A 20,554-nucleotide genomic window follows, 5' to 3' on the forward strand; every position below is an offset into this window, starting at 1 on the left:
GTCCCCTGCGTGAAGAGCCCTGCAGCATTGGGAGAGAGGCAGGCTGGTCGGAGGGATGGATCCACAGAAGCACAGTGTTGGGCATTTTTGCAGTGCAAGCAAGTTCAGTAATGGGAACTGGTTCCCTTTGGAATTTAGGCTGAGGGATGGGAGAGGGAGATTGCACTTGCCAGCGCCTTTGTTCACCTGCCAAACTGAGCTCTGTCTTCCAGGACTCAACAACTTTCCCTCCTGGTGTCCTCTCGCCCTCCCCACTCTCTGAGAGCAGAGCTATTGACTTTTAACATTCCAGATGTTAAGTCCCACTGGCTGTCAGACCCACAGAATCCAGCCCCTCCACCTTTGTGAGCCAGACTTTGGGGCTCTGCCTTGCTGGGCAGGCTGCCCCTCCACTGCCCTGGTTCCCTACTGCCAGTCTGTGTAGCATACACTGCCTCTCTGCCCTTCCTACCCTCTTCTGTGGGCCTCTTGGCTCAGGGGAGTCCGTTCTGCTAGTGTTCTGGCGATTTTCTGGGTTATTTAGGCCGATGTGGGTGGAATCTAAGTGATCAGCTGGACGAGGTGAGCCCAGCGTCTTCCTATGCCTCCATCTTCTATCTCTGACTACTATAAATATTAAGACTACTTTTGTGTTTATATTCGTGACTGAAATATCTTAGTCATATTTTGGTACCAAGTTTTAAGACCCCCAGAAATGATTGTGTGTAAGCCTGGTATTATTTATTACATGTTTGGTAGATTTCCTTAGTTGAACCATGTAGGGCTAACATTTTTTTGTGTGTGTGGTAAGGTTTGTAAGTGTGAATTAAAATCCTTCAAGATTAAAGTACTATTCAGATTTTGTTTCTTTAAAAGTTGGCTTTCATAAAATTTGTTTTTCTGGGAATTTTTCCATTTCATCTGAATTTTCAATGTATTATGTTTGTTCCTTTTTATGTTTCACTGGAATATTACCAATTTATTAATCTTTCAAAGAATCAATGATTGGCTGTGACTTTTACTGTATTATATAGTTCTTTTCTGTTTCATTTCTTCCATTGCCTTTGTTATTATTATTATTATTATTATTATTATTATTTTGTTCTTTTGTGAAATCCTGTACTATCTTTGCAAATTTCTTATAGATCTGAAACTATTTAATTTTTTAATTTTTGTTAATGTTTATTTATTTTTGAGAGAGAGAGAGAGAGAGAGCATGAGTGGGGGAAGAGCAGAGAGGAAGACACAGAATCTGAAGCAGGCTCCAGGCTCTGAGCTGTCAGCACAGAGCCTAATGTGGGGCTCAAACTCACGAACCATGAGATCATGACCTGAGCCAAAGTCAGACATTTAACCGATGGAGCCACCCAGGCAACCAATCTGAAACTATTTTAAAATAAAAATATATTGGGGCATCTAGGTGGCTCAGTCAGTTAAGCATCTGACTTTGGCTCAGGTCATGATCTTGCAGTTCATGGGTTCAAGCCCCATGTCAGGATGTCTGCTGTCAACACAGAGCCCACTTTGGATTGTCTTCCCCCTCTCACTCTGCCTCTCCCCCACTCACATGATAAAAATAAATAAACCTTAAAATAAAATAAAATAAAATATTAAGCATTTAAAAATATTTTTCTAACATATATTACTTTAATGGTCCAAATTCTAAATACTAATAATTTCCCATCACCTAGTTCTATTGTTTTGCTTTTTAAAGATTTTTATTCAAGTATAATTAACATCCAGTGTTATGTTAGTTTTAGATGTACAATATAATGATTCACCAATTAGATACATTTCTCAGTGCTCATGAAGATGAGAGTACTCTCAGTCCCCATCACCTATTTCACCCATTCCTCCACTCACCTTCCTTCTGGCAACCACTAGTTTGTTCTCTGTATGTAAGAGTCTGTTTTCTCACTTGTATCTATTTTTCTTTGTTAATTTGTTTTGTTATTTAAATTTCACGTATGAACGACATCATATGGTATCTTTCTGTATGACTTATTTCACTTGGAATTAATACCTCTAGGTCCATCCATGTTGATGCAAATTGTAAGATCTCATTCTTTTTTATGGCTGAGTAATATTCCATTTACTCAACTTCCTTATCCATTCACCTATCCATGGGTACTTGGGTTGCTATCATATCTTGACTATTATAAATAATGCTGTAATAAACATAGAGATGCATGTATTTTTTTTAATTAATGTTTTGTTTTCTTTGGGTAAATACCTAGTAGTGCAATTACTGGATCATATAGTAATTCTATTTTATTTATTTATTTATTTATTTATTTTTTCAACGTTTATTCATTTCTGGGACAGAGAGAGACAGAGCATGAACGGGGGAGGGGCAGAGAGAGAGGGAGACACAGAATCGGAAGCAGGCTCCAGGCTCTGAGCCATCAGCCCAGAGCCTGACGCGGGGCTCAAACTCACGGACCGCGAGATCGTGACCTGGCTGAAGTCGGATGCTTAACCGACTGCGCCACCCAGGCGCCCCTAGTAATTCTATTTTAAATCTTTTTAAAAAAAGTTTATTTATTTATTTTGAGAGAGACAGACAGTGCAAGTGGGAGAGGGGCAGAGAGAGAGAGGGAAGAGAGAGAATCCTAAGCAGGTTCCATACTGCCAACACTGAACCAGACAGGGAACTTATACCCACAAAGTGTGAGATCATGACCTGAGTCAATATCGAGAGCTGTATGCTTAACCCACTGAGCCACCCAGGTGCCCCTCCATTTTAAATTTTTGGAGGAAACTCCATACTGATTTCCAGAGTAGCTATACCAATTTACATTCCCACCAACAGTGCATGAGGGTTTTGTTTTATCCACATCCTTGGCAACACTTGCTATTTCTTGTTTATTTGTTTTTTAAAGTTTTTGATAATAGCCATTCTGGAAGTGTAAAGTGTTTTGTTTGTTCTACTTTTTATCTTAGTAGTTATCTTCTTTCTTTTTATTCTTTTTTAACATATGAATTGAAATTATTTTTCATTTAAATATGAATTTGGCTGTATCCCATAAGTTTAAAACATTTATTGATGTGAAATTCACATTAACATAAAATTAACCATTTTAAAAGTTATTTTAAGTTTATTTATTTTCAGAGATAGATAAATGAGTGCATGTGTGTAAGCAGGGGAGGGGCAAGGAGAGAGGGTTAGAGAGAATCCCAAGCAGGCTCCACACTGTCAGTGCAGAGCCTGATGCAGAGATTGAACTCACAAACCATGAGATCATGACCTGAGCCAAAATCAAGAGTCAGACAACCAACTGAGCCAACCAGGTGCCCCTAAAATTAACCATTTTAAAGTGCACAATTCAGAGGCATTTAGTGCATTTACAATGAATGCAACCATTCCTCATCTAGTTCCAAAACACTTTTATAACCCTAAAAGGAAACCCTGTACCCATTAAGCAGTTACTTCCCCATCTTCCCCTCCCCTCAGCCCCTGAAAAACAATTATCTCCTTGTGTCAATGGATTTGTCTATTCTGGATATATGTGCTTTAAGTTTTTATACGTTTTATTTTCAACACCAATGAATTCAAATATGTTCTAATTTCCCTCATGATTTTTGTTTTGGCCTCTGTGTTACTTACAAGTGTACATGTTTCATAATTTCCAAATATTTGGCTACTTTATACTATTTTTTGTTATCAATTGTTTTTTGGTTTTTTTTTTTTTTTTTTGCATTGTGGTCTGAGAACTTTAAAATACAAAACTTGTTTAGTCCACCATGGGGTAAAATTTATAAAGATTATTATGTATACTTGAAAGAACAGGTATATTCTGCATGTATTTTAGATCAATTTTCTACATGTGTCAATTAGTTCAACTTTATTAATCACCTTATTTTAAATATTGTGTCTTTATTGATTCCTGTGTACTTTACCTATTAGCTATTGAAACATTGTGTGAATGTTTTAGACTATGGTTGTGAATTTTATTTCTCCTGTTATTTCATCAATTTTGCTTATATATTCTGAATCTATACTTTTACCTTCTTAATATATCATTATCATTCAGAGTAGATTAAGATTTTTATCATCAGGAGGTGTTTCACTTTACCTCTAGTAGTGCTCCTTACCTTAAACGTCAACATTTTCTGACATAGCAACTTCATTTTGCTTATGGTTTATCTAGTCTATCTTTTTATGTTTTTTCTTTTATTTTGTTTGATGTCTTTATAGTTTAGATTGTTTTCTTATAAATATCATATAACTGCTTTATTTAACATGCAATCCAGAAATCTTAGGTTTTTTAACTGGAGCATTTCGGAGGCCCTAATTTTATATGTTGGACCATTTTGCCATATACCTTGTGCCTCTTCCTGTCTTGTGTGCTTCTCATTCTTCTTTCCTCTCAGCTTAATTTTGAAAACTTTCTCTCCTATTATTCAGTTTAGTAATTCTATATTTAGCTATATTCTCTATTTACTGTATCTAATCTGCTATTCAAAACATCTGGTAAATCCTTAATTTTAATTATTATAATTTTTAGTTCTAGAATTTTCATTATATAATTTTAGATGTTTTTTATAGCTTCCTTTTTTTACAAAATTCTAGGTCGTTTCTTTGAACTCTACGAAAATACTAATTTAATAAGCATAATTATTTTAAAGACTATGACTTGTAAATCCATTATCTGCATCACCTGTGCATCTATTCTTATTGTCTTTTGTTCCTCTTTTGTATTGTATTGTGTTGTATTTATAGTATTTTATTTTATTTTATTTTATTTTATTTTATTTTATTGTCTTCCCCACATCATCTGCTTGATTATTTTTTGTTGAGTTCCAGAAATTATATATGAAAAATGCTAAAAATAATTCAAAGCCTAAAATGATGTTAGAGGGTTTACATCCACCTCTGTATTGATTAGTTACACTAGTAATCACCTTACTACAATTATGAGGACTGAAATGATTTGAATCAAGGCTTCCATCCAATGGCCGGACTATTTCTTGTTTATTCTTCTCCTCAGGTGTAGCCCCTCAGGATCACAACCCAGAGTGTAAATTACTTAGTAAGATTCCATGGTATCTAGCTTTTGTTCCCCTAAACTTGTGAGGCTGTGAAAGGTTCTGCTCAGCTTCTCAGCCACCTCTTTCTAAATAAGCAGATGCCTCTAGTGGAAAAATTGTCTCAATATCTTCTTGTCTCTCAGTTTTCTTTTCCTAGATGTTAGTTCTGTCATTCATCATTGTATTGCAAGCCGATTTTAAAAAAATGTGTAGCTTTTATAACTGTTCTTAGCATTAGTATTCATCTTTACGACCTAGTAGTTACCTCTGGAAACAGAACAACAGCTTTAAAAAAAGCCTGCAGCAAAATATATCATGGGGCATTAAAGGGTTGGTTCGTGTTTTTCTCTGTCATCCCTAAACTAGTTACAGCTTGGTAGAACATATCCCAGTCTAAACTCACTTCCACTTTCAGTGCCACAAAGCACTGAGTCTTGCTCTCGCTCCCAAAAGTGCCTTAGGTTTTCCCTTGCCGGTGTGAATCTGTTCCTATGTCTCAAGATTCCATCCTTTTCAGAACTGGAATTATGGGTTTGTGTTCATCAATGGACGTAACCTTGGGCGATATTCAATTATTGGACCTCAGGAAACACTTTACCTCCCTGGTACCTGGCTTCATCCAAGAGACAATGAGGTGAGTCCCCCCATCCCTACTTTTATGTTTTATAAACATTAAAATCTGCCTTCATGCCCAGAATGCAATTCAGGGTTTTTTTCCATTCTGTACTGAATAGGCTTACCCTTTCTTACTGTCAACATTTCTTTTCTTCATAGATCATCCTGTTTGAGAAAAGGAAGAGTGGTTCATACATCCAAACTATAGATGAACCCAAGCTGTAATACTGTGTTATGACACATTTCTTAGATTGTTGGAACTCATCTACAAGCAGTTTTTTTGTAGGAAGATTTATGTTGAGAAAATCAGTGTTGCCTACAATAGCAGAAATGTAAAAAGAACCTAAAAACTCAACAGGGAAATTATTATAAGTATTATACTATATCCATGTCATGCCTATTTTAGGCTTTAACAAGTCTTCAACATCTTCAATGACTGATTTACCCAGTTAGATGCCTAATCCTTAGCATATTCTTATTCTCTGATCAAGTGTGCTTTTAGGCATATATGAATAAAATAGCACCAAATTTTATTTATGTTTGTTCCTACTCAGGTGGGAGGGAAAAAAAAGAGTCTCTGGCCTAAGAGAGAATAAGGATTACTGCTCTATGTCAGAGAAAGTACTGTATATGCTGATGGGCAAATTCCTGGTGTGTGTGTGTGTGTGTGTGTAGGTGGGAGGAATACAAGGCACCAGGAACAATGTCTTCAGGCATTTCCCTACACTCTGTGTGTCTCCAAGGTGATATGGTAGATCACATCCAACCAGAGAAGGTATAGCAATTTGGTTGCTGGGTACTGATGGGTATGACAGCAAAGCCTGGAATTGAGTACTCTGTGTCTTTTTATTCCTCAGCCATATGTATATAGTCAAACCTCTTACTCATAGTGAACAAATATTAGTCCAGTGAATTTCCTCAAATGATACCATTGGAAACTAATCACATTTTTTATAATCAACTTATAGCACTTAACCTAAATTCGAACCATTGCACTATAATAATATCTGATCACTTAGTTAGATATGGTGCCTAAGGCCTCTAAGAAATTTAGCAAATAATCTGGTGTCAAAAGGAAGAAAGGAACCTGCCTACTTGGGATGAGGACAGAGGAGCCAGATGATTTTCTTTCTCAATAATCTGACTGGCTGGCTCACTGAAGGAGAATTCTATCATGCACCCACACAATTTCTACATAAAAATTTATTCTCTGGGCTGTCAACTCAAACTCATAAAATCTATGGATATACTATAGACCAAGAGAGAAAAACAGAAATAATAATCATGAAGATCATAGTATGTGTTATATTTCAAATGAGATATATACATTATTTCTAATCTTAGCAACCATGTAGCTTTTCCACTTTGTAGATGGAGAAACCAAGGTTCAAAGAAGTGTTTGAATACATGTCTATTTACATCTGTTCTTCTGTTATACCTCAGCTTCATACCTACATCAGTCTTTTCCAAATATTAATGCAACAATACTATCCAGAAGATGTAATCTTTTCAGTGTGCTTACAGAAAAGTGCTCACAGCTTAGAACACTACCCAGCAAAACTGTCCAAGAAAAACAAAACAGAATTTAAATCTTTTAGACAAGTGCCAAAAGGTTTTATCATCAAAAGATCCATTTGGGCACCAGAATGGCTCAGTGGGTTAATCATTCTACTTCGGCTTAGGTCATGATCTCACGGTTTGTGAGTTTGAGCCCTGCATCAGACTCTGTGCTGACAGCTCATAGCCTGGAGCCTGTTCCAGATTCTGTGTGTGTCTCTCTCTGCCCCTCCCCTGCTCACACTCTGTCTCTCCCTCACTCAAGAAAAAATAAACATAAAAAAAAAAAGAAAAACCCATGTTCTAAAGGGAATTCTGAGGCAGATTTTCTCAATTGGGGTTCCATAACACCTTACAGAAAATGTTTTCAATGACTAGTTTCTAATCGTTTCTTATTTCCTATCGATGCATGTTAGGAAAGTTAATTCTTTACAGACCACAGGTGCCTTAGGGCATTACAGCTTAAGTCTCTCTGGGAACCTCAGCTAAGAAAAGATATTCTAAGGCCTGTTCTGTCAGCAGAAAGAAAATAACCCCAGTGGGAATGTTTGAGGTTCAAGAAAAAATGTGAAGTAAGGAAGGATGTTGACAAATATTCAAATACATGTAAACAAACATTAATTGAATAAAAAATATACTAATGTCTAATTTGAGGGCAAAATCTATATAAATTATAAGACCAGGAGAAAATATCTAAGGTGAGATGCTGTGACTGCAAAAAGAGAGAGAGAGAGAGAGCGCTAAAGTTTCTGTAATGCTCAGATCTTAACTTTAGACTTTATTATCTAGGGGCTGCCTGGCTGGCTTAGTCAGTAAAGCATGTGACTCTTGGTCTCAGAGTCATGAGTTTAAGCCCCATATTGGACATGGACCCTACTTAAAAAAAAAAAAATCTAAAGGGTATAAATAGAATGAGGGGGAAAAAAAAACAACTAAAAATGTAACCAATAAAAGGTAAAAAGGAGTGAATAAAGTTAAAAATGAGTACGAGGGACACCTGCGTGGCTCAGTGGGTTAAGCATCCAACTTCAGCTCAGGTCATGATCCCATGGTTTGTGAGCTCCACACAGGGCTCTCTGCTGTCAGTGCAGAGCCCACTTAGGATTCTCTGTCTCCCTCTCTCTCTCTCTGCCCCTCCCCTGCTTGTCCTCTGTCTCTCTCTCTCCCAAAGATAAACAAAAATGAACAAAATAGGTACAAATAGAAAGTACATATTAAGATAGTAGAAATAAATACAAATATATTAGCAACCATAGCAAATTTTGTAAATGTACTAAATCCTCTAACTAAAAGGTAAAAGTTGTAAGACACGATAAAAATGAAATAGACTTATAAGAGATATACCTTTAATCTGGTACACAAAATGATAGAAAGTTAAGATAAAAATATACCATGCATGAATTAGCAGAGAGAAAAATTAAATGATCCCATTTACAATGACATTGAAAAGAATAAAATACCAAGAATATATTTAACCATGGAAACAAAAATCCTGAACTTTGAAAACTATAAGACATTGATGAAAGAAATTGAAGACAACACAAATAAATGGAAAAATATACCATGCTCATGAATTGGAAGAATTAATATTAAATGTCCTTACTACCCAAAGCAATCTACAAATTCAATGCAGTCCCTATCAAAATACCGATAGCACTTGTCACAAAACTAGAACCAAGAATCCCAAAATTTTTATGAAACCACAAAGACCCCCAACTAGCCAAAACAATCTTGAGAAAGAAGAACAAAGATGGAGGTATCACAATCCAAGATTTCAAACTATATTACAAAGCTATAGTAATCTGAATGGAACTGACACAAAAATAAACACACAGACCAATAGAATAAAATAGAGAGCCCAGAGATAAACTCAAGCTTGTATGGAGAATTAATTTACAACAAAGGTAACAAAAATATACAATGGGGAAAAGACAGTCTCTTCTATAAATGATGTTGGAAAAGTTGGACAGCTTCTTGCAAAAGAATGAAACTGGACCATTGTCTTACACCACATATAAAAGTAAACGCAAAATGGATTAAAGATGTAAATGTAAGACCTGAAATCATAAAACTAAAAGAAAACATAGGTTGTAAACTTTTGGAATCAGCCTTAGCAATATTTTCTAGATATGTCTCCCCAGGTGAGGGAAACAAAAGCAAACATAAACAACCAGGACTTTACCAAACTAAACAATTTTGCACAACAAAGGAAACGACAAAAAAAAAAGGGCAACCTACTAAATGGGAGAAAGTATTTGCAAATGATATAGCTGATAAGGAATTAATTTCAAAATATATAAAGAACTCACACAACTTAACACCAAGAAACCAAATGATCTGATTTAAAAATGGGCAGACGACCATAAATGTTTTGCCGAAAAAAGATACAGATGGCCAACAGACACATGAAAAGATGCTCAATATCACTAATCACAAGGGAAATGCAAATCAAAATCATGAGATATAACTTTACAACAGTCAGAATGGCTAGCATCGAAAACAAACAAAACAAGAAGTACCAAGGGTCAGTGAGGATGTGGAGAAAAGGGAACCTTCGTGCATTTTTGGTGGGAGGGTAAATTTCTTGCAGCTACTATGAAAACAGTATGGAGGTTCCTCAAAAAAAATTTAAAATAGAAATACCATATGATCCAGCAGTTCCACTACTTGGTATTTACCTGAAGAAAACAAAAACAGTAATTTGAAAAAATATGTGCACCTTTGCGTTTATTGCAACACTATTTACAACAGCCAGGATATGGAAGCAACACATGTCCATGGATAGATGAATGTATAAAGAAGAAGTGGTGTAAATATACAATGGAGTATTATGCAGCCATAAAAGGTTGAAATCTTGCCAGTCACAATGTCATAGATAGACCTAGAGGGTATTATGCTAAGTGAAATAAGACAAAGAAAGACAAATGCCATATGATTTCATGTACATGTGGAATCTAAAAAACAAAATAAGTGCACAAACAGAAACAGACTCATAAATACAGAGAACAAATTGGTAGTTGCTAGAGGAGAGGGGGCTGAAGGTATAGGGTAAAATAGGTAAAAGGGATTAAGAGGCACAAACTTCTAGTCACAAAATAAATAAAACATAGGGATGAAAAGCACAGCATAGGGAATATAGTCAATGATATTGTAATAACTTTGTATGATGGATGGTTAACTATATTTATTGTGGTGAGCATTTTGTAATGTATATAATTGCTGAATTACTGTGTTGTCCACCTGAAACTAATACAAAATATGTCAACTATACTTCAACTAGGAATAAAAATGTATACATACCATGCAAATTCTTATAAAAAAAAACTAGAGTAACCATATTAATATCAGGCAAGCAGACTGAATGGCAATAGGTGTTACTAGGTATCGAGGATTACTAAGAGTAATAAAAGATTAAATTCATGAGAAAGATATGTTTCTAGAGTTGTATGTTCCTAAAAATTTAGCCTCAGAATATATAAAGCAAAAATTTCTAGTTCTATACATAAAAAAACACAAATAGAAGTACTTTACACTTGAGAAAATTTTTGAAATTGAGATATGGTTCATATACTAGAATATCTACCCTTTTAAAATTTACAGCTCCGTAGTTTTTAGTGTAATATGTAGTAAGTTCATAGTGTAGTGTGTTGTGAAACCATCATCTAAATCCAGAATATTTCATCATTCTGAACATGTACCCATTGTTACCCCCCTGCCCTCATCCCCAGCTCCTAGCAACACTAATCTACTTTCTATCTCTATGTGCTCACCTATTCTGAACATTTCACTTACATAGAATCATATAATATGTGGCCCTCTGTGACTGGCTTCTTTCATTTGGCATAAGGCTTATAAAAATCATTCATGTCATAGCATGTATCCGTACTTCATTCCTTAGGGATTAATTAAAATTTCGTTATATGGATACCACATTTGTTTATCCATCCATCAGTGGGTGAATATTTGAGTTATTTCCACTTATTTGGCTATTGTGAGTAATACTGCTATGAACATGCACACACAAATTTGTGTGTGAACATATCTTTTCAGTTCTCTTGGGTATACCCTTAGGGGTGGAATTGCTGGAACACATGGTAACTCTATGTTTAATTTTTTAAGGGAACACCAAATTGTTTTCCTAAGTGGCTATACCACTTTACATTCCCACCAACAATGTATGAGGGTTCTAATTTGTCCACATCCTCACTAACACTTGTTTTAATCTCTTTTTTTTCTCTTATTACTATAGCCATACTAGTAGGTGCAAAATGGGATCTCATTGAGGCTTTGATTTTCAGCTCCTTAAAAATGTATCCTCTTAAATGCTGAATGTAACAATGTAGCAAAGGAGTAATGCAATTGTACTTTAGGAAAACAAAAAGAATCTGAAATTTCTTGGGCATGTCATCTTTCGTTCCCACAGGACACCAGTATTCTTCAGCAAGTGTCATGGTAGGGTAACTCTGTCGCAAGGTAATCAACATGTTACTTCTTCAGTAGGTTCATGCAATAAAAAAATCATTCACTGTTTGTATGCCCTCCTATGTTGCTATTATTGTCTATAAAGTATGGTAATAAGGCTTTCTTTTGCTAAAGCTTAAAAAATATTTAAAAACATGTATTAGCTGCTATTCAAGCTTTCTGAACATCTTGCATAAAGAGACAAGAGTTTCAAAATATCTTGTATGTCATGGAATTTGTTTCTGGTTGAAAAATGCTCACTTTAGAATATCTGAGAGAGGAATTAAGATGGTGGAGCAGCATGGAGACTCTGAGCTTGCCTTGTCCCTGAAATGCAGCTAGATCAGCACCAAGTCATTTTGAACATGTAGGAAATTGATCTGAGGATTAACACAACAATCTGCATAACCTGAACCACAGAGCTCGACAGGTACATGGCGTGGAGAGATGAACTGGGGGAGATAAAAACCATGGAGGATAGGCAGCTGTTTTTGCAGAGAGACAACAGAGAAAGAGAAAGGAGGAGAGTGCAGCACATGGGGATCATTCAAGAAAAGCACTCCCCCGAAAGTAGCTAGAGAAAAAGATAGAGAGGAAGTGAAAACACTGGGAGGGGGCTGAACAACAAATCTGTTCCTTAAAACCACTGACAGGAAGAAAGGAGGGGGCTTCAATACCACCAAGATCCTATAAACAGTAGAGTGCAGAGTCTGAAGTTTCTGAGCTCAGTGCCTAGTTCTCTGGTAAGGAAGCAGCATGAATCCCCAGAAACAGAGAGGTCTGAGGGGTACGTGTGTCACATGGGGAGAAGCAGTTCCCCTGCTTGGAGTGCATTTGGTAGAGGCAATATGGCCTCCCCACAGGCAAAAAGTCCCAGGGGACCTCAGAGAGCAGCCATGTTTGCTGGTATTGGGACAAAGATGCCAGAGTGTGGTGAAAGCTGGAACCAGCTGTGTTTTGTGAACACAGCAGTTTCTCTGAAACTGCTGCTGTGGGATCACACAAACATTTTCTGTGGCAAGCTGGCACCTGACCATTGCTCAGCAGGACCCTCCCCCAGAGAGCTAGTGTGGGTCCAAGCTGCAAGAGTCTCTGAAGCATGGGGTTTTAAAACACAGCCCCATCTGAGATAAAACTCTAGAGGGAGGTGCCACCTGGCAGTCAGCTTGGACACCAATAGGGTAGAAGTGAGGAGTGGATGGAGGTCTGAGACAAAGGAGGGGTGCTTGATCATGGGTCAGGGAGAGCATGAAGTTCCTGTGCCAGAGACTAGGGAGCTGGGTGAAGCCATTTCCACTTCTACTGCACATGTGCATGTGTGCACATGCACACCACACTGAACCACCCTAGTAAGCTAAGCAGTGCCACATACTGGAGAATGGAGCCATTACACGAAGCCCTGCCCAACCCCACCCTCCAAGCACGTCCCACAGAAGACCAGCACAAGTTACTCCAGCTGCTTAGTGTACATATTATCCAGGGCTTCATAATACCAGTTCTAGGGGAACCTGGATGTAACATCATTTGGGATTCATTTGGGATTCATTTGGGCTTCATTCTGTTAGCTTCTGTTAGATTCATTCTGTTAGGTTCATTTATTTGTTTGTTTTGCTTCTGTTTTTCACTTAAATTGTGTACTTCTTCCTTCCTTTCTTTTCTTCCTCTTTGGATACAGAAAGAGGAAAATTTATTTTTATTTTACATTTTTTACTTTATTTTTATTAAAAAATTTAATTCTACTTTACTATTTTATTTTATTGTATAAATTTTTATAATTTATTTTTTTCTTATCTTTTTTCTTTTCTTTCTCTTTTTTTCTCTATTCTAGCAAGCTTCTTTCTTTTAAAGATTGTTTTTAATGGTTATTTATTTTTGATAGAGAGTGCAAGCAGGAGAGGGGGCGACATAGAGGGAAAGAGAGAATCCCAAGCAAGCTCTGCACTGTCAGCGCAAGGCCTGATGCAAGGCTCAAACTCATGAACTGTGAGATCATGACATGAGCTGAAATCAAGAGTCAGACACTTAACTGACTGGCACCCCTTGCAAGCGTCTTTCAACAAACAGATCAAAGCACACCTAAGATATAGGTTCCTTTATTTCATTTTTTGTTTTGTTTTTAATTTTTAATTTTTAATTTTTTATTTAATTAAGTTTTTTCTTCCTCCACAATGACTAAACAATGGAATTCACCCCAAAAAAGAAAGAACAGGAAGAAATTACAGCCAGGGACTTAATCAACACAGACATAAGCAAGATATTTGAACTAGAATTTAGAACCATGATAATAAGAATACTAGCTGGGGTTGAAAAAAAAGCATAGAATCCCTTTCTGTGGAGATAAAAGAAACAAAATCTACTCAGGAAGAAATTAAAAATGCTATAACCAAGATGCAATATTGAATGGATGCCACTACAGCAAAAATGGAAGAAGCAGAATAGAGAATCAGCGATATAAAAGATAAAATTATGGAGAATAATGAAGCAGAAAAAAGGAATGAGACAAAGGCAAAAGACATGAGACAAGAATTAGAGAATTCCATGACTTATTAAAATGGAATAACATTGAAATCATAGAAGTCCCAGAAGATGAAGGGACAGAAAAAGGGCAGAAGGTTTGTGTGAGTGAATTATAGTGGAAAATTTTCCTAATCTGGAGAAGGACACGGACATCAAAATGTAAGAAATACAAAACAACTCCCATTAGATTCAACAAAACCAACCATAACCAAAGCATATCATAGTCAGATTCACAATATGCACAAACAAGGAAACAATTATGAAAGCAGCAAGGAGAAAAAAGTCCTTAGCCAATATGGGAAGATAGATCAGGTTCGCAGCAGAACTATCTACAGAAACTTGGCAGGACAAAAAAAGGAGTGGCAGGATATATTAAACGTGCTGAATTATAAAAATATGCAGCCAGGAATTCTTTATCCAGCAAGGCTCATTCAAAATAGAAGGACAAAGAGTTTGCCAGACAGGGGCACCTGGATGGCTCAGTTGGTTAAACATCTAAGCATTGGACCTCGGCTCAGCCATGATCTCATGGTTTGTGGGTTTGAGCCTCACAACAGGTTCTGTGCTGACAGCTCAGAGCCTGGAGCCTGTATGAGATTCTCTGCCTCCCTCTCTTTCTCTCTGCCTCTCTCCTGCTCGTAGTCTGTCTATCTTTCTCAAAAATAAATAATAAACATAAAAAAGTTTCCCATACAAATAAAACTTAAAGGAGTTCATGACCACTAAACCAACTCTGCAAGAAATTTTAAGGGGGACTCTTTGAGTGGATAAATGACAAAACAAAGCAAAAAAAAAACAAAAACAAAAACAAAACAAACAAACAAAAAAACAACAACCCAAAAGCAACAAAGACTAGAAAAGACCAGACAACATCACCAGACACACCAACTCTACAGGCAACACAATGGCACTAAATTCATATCTTTCAGTACTCATTCTAAATGTTTATGGACTAAATGCACCCAAAAGACATAGGATATCAGAATGGATAAGAAAACAAGACCCATCTATATGCTGCTTACAAGAAACTCATTTTAGACCTAAAGATATCTGAAGATTGAAAGTAACAAGATGGAGAACCATCTATCATGCTAATGGTCATCAGAAGAAAGCTGGACTAGCCATACTTATATCAGACAAACTAGAGTTTAAAATAAAGACTGTAACAAGAGATGAAGAAGGGCATTATATTATAATTAAGAGGTCTATCCACCAAGAAGATCTAACAATTGTAAATATTTATGCCCCCAATGTGGAACACACAAATACAAAAATCAATTAATCAGAAATGTAAAGAAACTCACTGATAACAATACCATAATAGTAAAAGACTTCAATACCCTACTTACAGTGATGGACAGATCATCTAAGCAGAAAATCAACAAAGAAACAATGAATGACACACTGGACCAGACAGATATATTCAGAATATTTTATCCTAAAGCATCAGAATACATATTCTTCTCGAGTGCACAGGAGCACTCTCCAGAATAGCTCACATACCGGGTCACAAGTCAGACTTCAACAAGTACAAAAAGATTGAGAGTATACCTTGCATATTTTCAGACCACAATGCTATGACACTCAAAATCAACCACAAGAAAAAATTTGGAAAGACCATGAATACTTGGAGATTAAAGAGAATTCTACTAACGAATAAATAGGTTAACCAAGAAATTGAAGAAGAAATGAAAAAGTACACGGAGGCCAATGAAAATTAAAACATGACAGCCCCAAACCTCTGGGATGCAGCAAATAAGAGGGACATATATAGCAATCCAGGCCTTCCTAAAGAAGGAAGAAAGGTCTCAAATATATAACCTAAACTTACACCCAAAAGAGCTGGAAAAAGAATAGCAAATAAAGCCCAAAGCCAGCAGAAGAAGGGAAATAATAAAGATTAGAACAGAAATCAATAATAATAATAATAATAATAAAAAGCAGTAGAACAGATCTATGAAACCAGGAGCTGGTTCTTTTAAAGAATTAACAAAATTGATAACCCCCTAGCCATATTGATCAAAAAGCAAAAGGAAAGGACACAAATAAATAAAATCATGAATGAAAGAGGAGAGACCAAAATCAACACCACAGAAATACAAACAATAATAAGAGGATATTATGAGAAATTATATGCCAAAAAATGGGCAATCTGGAAGACATGGACAAATTCCTAACAACATATAAACTAACAAAACTGAAACAGGAAGAAATAGAAAATTTGAACATACCTTAGCCAATAAAGAATTGAATCAGTAATCAAAAATCTCTCAAAAAACAAGAGTCCAGGGCTGGATAGCTTTCCAGGGGAATTCTACCAAACATTTAAAGAAGAGTTAACATCTATTCTTTTGAAGCTGTTCCAAAAAAATAGAAATGGAAGGAAAACTTCCAAACTCATTCTACAAGGCCAGCATTACCTTGATTCCAAAACCAGACAAAGACCTCACTAAAAAGGAGAACTACCGACCAATTTCCCTGATGAACATGGATGCAAAAATTCTCAACAAATACTAGCCAACCATATCCAGCAAAACATTAAAAGAATTATTCACCATGATCCAGTGGGATTTATTCCTGTGATGCAGGGCTGGTTCAATATCCACAAACCAATCAATGTGATACATCACATTAATAAAAGAAAGGATAAGAACCACATGAACTTCTCAATAGATGCAGAAAAAGCATTTGACAAAATACCACATCCTTTCTTGATAAAAACCCTTAAGAAAATAAGAACAGGAGGATCATACCTCAAGGTCATAAAGGCCATATGTGAAAGACCCAAAGTTAATATCATCCTGAAAACTGAGAAAGCTTTCCCCCTAAGATCAGAAACATGACAAGGATGTACACTCTCACCACTGTTGTTCAACAGAGTGTTGGAAGTCCTAGTTTCAGCAATCAGACAATAAAAAGAAATAAAAGGTATTCAAATTGGCAAGGAGAAAGTCAAACTTTCACTCTTCATAGACGACATGATTATATGGAAAACCCAAAAGACTCCACCAAAAAAAAAACCTGCTAGAACTGATAAATTAATTCAGTAAAGTCACAGGTATAAAATCAATGTAAAGAAATTGGTTGTATTTCTATATACCAATAATGAAGCAGCAGAAAGAGAAATCAAGAAATCAATCCCATTTATAATCGAACCAAACCCCATAAAATATCTTACCAAAGAGGTGAAAAGTATATACCCTGAAAACTCTAGAAAGATTATGAAAGAAATTGAAGAAGACACCAAACACACACACACAACAACAACAACAACAACAACAACAACAACAACAAAAACATTCCATGCTCATGGATTGGAAGAACAAATGTTGTTAAAATGTCAATCCTACCCAAAGCAATCTACAAATTCAATGCAATCACTATCAAAATGACATCAGCATTCTTCACAGAGCTAGAAAAAACAGTCCTAATCTTGTATGGAACCAGAAAAGACCCTGAAAAGCCAAAACAATCCTGAAAAAGAAAACCAAAGCTGGAGGCACCATGCTTTGAGACTTCAAGCTATATTACAAAGCTTTAATCATCGACAGTATGATACTGACACATAGGTCAATGGAACAGAATAGAAAACCCAGAAATGGGCCCACAAACATATGGCTAATGAATCTTTGACAAAGCAGGAAAGAATGTCTAATGGAAAAAAAGTCTCTTCAGCAGTGTTGGGAAAACTGGATAGTGACATGCAGAAGAATGAATCTGGACCACTTTATTAAACCACACACAAAAACAAACTCAAAATGGATGAAAGACATAAATGTGAGACAGGAAACCATCAAAATACTAGAAGAGAAAACAGGCAACAACCTCTTTGACCTGGGCTGCAGCAACTTCTTACTTGACATGGGAAACAAAAGCAAAAATGAGCTATTGGGACCTCATCAAGATAAAAACCCTCTGCACAGTGAGGGAAACAATCAGAAAAACTAAAAAGCAACTGACAGAATGGGAGAAGATATTTACAAGTGACATATAAAATAAAGGGTTAGTATCCAAAATCGATAAAGAACTTATCAAACTCAACACCCAAAAAACAAATAATCCAGTGAAGAAACAGGCAGAAGACATGAATAGACACTTTTCCAAAGAAGACATCCAGATGGCTAACAGACACATGAAAAGATGCTCAACATCACTTATTATCTGGTAAATACAAATTAAAACCATGATGTGATACCACCTCACACCTGTCAGAGTGGCTAAAATGAACAACTCGGGAAACAACAGATGTTGACGAGGATGTGGAGTAGAACCCTTTTGCACTGCTGGTGGGAATGAAAACTGGTGCAACTCTGGAAAACAGTATGGAGTTTCCTCAAAAATTTTAAAATAGGACTACCCTACAACCCAGCAATTGTACTACTAGATATTTATCTAAAGAATGCAGGAATGCTGATTCAAAGGGGCACATGCACCCCAATGTTTAAAGCTGCATTATCGACAATAGCCAAAGTATGGGAAGAACGCAAATGTCCATCAACTGATTAATGGATAACGAAGATGTGGTACACACACACACACACACACACACACACACACACACACAAAATGGAATATCTTGGCGATCAGAAAGAATGAAATCTTGCCATCTGCAACAAATGTGGATGGAACTAGAGGTTATTATTATGCTAAGCAAAATACGTCAGTCAGAAAAAGACAAGTATATGATTTCATTCATTTGTGGCATTTAAGAAACAAAACAGATGAACATAAGGAAAGGAAAGGTAAAATAAGATAAAAAAAAATAAAAGAGGGAAGCAAACCATAAGAGACTGAGAACAAACTGAGGGGTTGCTGGAGGGGAGAACAAACTGAGAACAAATACTGAGAACAAACTGAGGGGTTGCTGGAGGGGTGTTGGGTGAGGGGAAGGACTGAAAGGGCAAGGGGCATTAAGGAGGACACTTGCTGGGATGAGCCCTGGTGTTATATGTAAGTGAAGAGTCACTAAATTCTATTCCTGATCATTGTTACAGTATATGTTAACTAACTTTGACTTAAATTTTTAAAAATAGTAGCTAAAAAAATATCTGAAAAAAGTGCTCACTTTGTAATATGCCAAAATTGCTTTCTAAATATGGATCTGAAGGTCATGAATGAAACCATATGTTTGTAATTTTTAAATCATTTATGGCCTTACCTATGTTTGTCCTTTGCCAATGACAAATACATGACACTTTTATTTCCTAATTTTTCATTTTATAAATATTTCTTAGTTTGCAGTGCTACACTAAGAAATCATGGTAACAAAATAAAGGAGAAGCATAGCTAACTTCATTGTTAGTTTATTATGCTGTCAAGTTTTAACAAAATTTCTATTTGTTTCTATATGTCCAGATATCTGATATACAAAATGTGGGTATTTCATATCACTAACTGGTGCATAGCAAAATATAATTTGTGGAAAATGTTTTCAGTAACATATTTTGTAGAAGGAAATTTGCACCTGGGAATCATAAGTTGGACAGATTTTTAAAAATCTTTTGGCAGCCTACCAGATACAAAAGTGCTGATTCAAAGGGGCACGTGCACCCTAGTGTTTATAGCAGTGCTATCAACGATAGCCAAACTATGGAAAGAGCCCAAATGTCCATCAACTGATGAATGGATTAAGAATATGTGTTATACATAAACAATGGAATACTACCTGGTGATGAAAAGATGAAATCTTACCATTTGCAAGAATGTGGATGGAACTAGAGGGTATTATGCTAAGCAAAATAAGTAAGAGAAAAACATATCACATGATTTCACTCATATGTGGAATTTGAGAAACTTAAAAGATGATCATAGGGGAGGGGAAGGAAAAAAATGATAAAAACAGAGAGGGAGGCAAACCATAAGAGACTCTTAAATACAGAGAACAAACTGAGGGTTGATGTGGGTGGGGTAAATGGGTGATGAGCATTAAGGAGGGCACTTGTTGGGATAAACACTGGGTGTTATGTGTAAGCGATGAATCACTGGGTTCTACTCTGGAAGCCAAGACTACACTGTATGTATGTTACTTGAGAAAAAACAACAACAACAACAAAAACAAAAACAACTAGCACACAAACACACATACAGAGACACATACACAATCCTTTGTCAGTTGAAAACAACTGAAAGTGGCAAGATAGACCAATTATTTTGAGGAACTTTTTTTTAACCTCCATTGACTCAAATCCATAAGAAATTGTCTTTTTAAATTATTATTATAAGTCTGTCCTTTTGAAGTTTTGTAGTGAGAACAAAGTGTGCCTCATTTTTATTTAATGCTTTTATCTTTTCTTCATGTGTTGTTCATTCTTTATTCCATCCGGATCAAACATGATTTATCATAGATGTAGCTGCACATCATGTTGTAGCGTTTCCTCCTTATGAAATTTCAAGG

At 36.1% G+C, this 20,554-nt stretch overlaps 1 protein-coding gene across 1 annotated transcript in view; it reads left to right on the top strand.

The window, feature by feature from the left end:
• Positions 1-5,850, top strand: part of LOC115525462 (beta-galactosidase-1-like protein 3) — a 66,925-nt gene extending 61,075 nt beyond the window's left edge. Inside the window, exons 19-20 of the mRNA XM_030332664.1 lie at positions 5,528-5,644; positions 5,785-5,850. Of these exons, the coding sequence (XP_030188524.1) occupies positions 5,528-5,644; positions 5,785-5,850 (183 nt within the window). The remainder of the gene's footprint in view (positions 1-5,527; positions 5,645-5,784) is intronic.
• Positions 5,851-20,554: the final 14,704 nt, after the last annotated feature.

Source organism: Lynx canadensis, chromosome D1, assembly GCF_007474595.2.
Source record: "Lynx canadensis isolate LIC74 chromosome D1, mLynCan4.pri.v2, whole genome shotgun sequence".
Lineage (NCBI taxonomy): Eukaryota > Metazoa > Chordata > Mammalia > Carnivora > Felidae > Lynx > Lynx canadensis.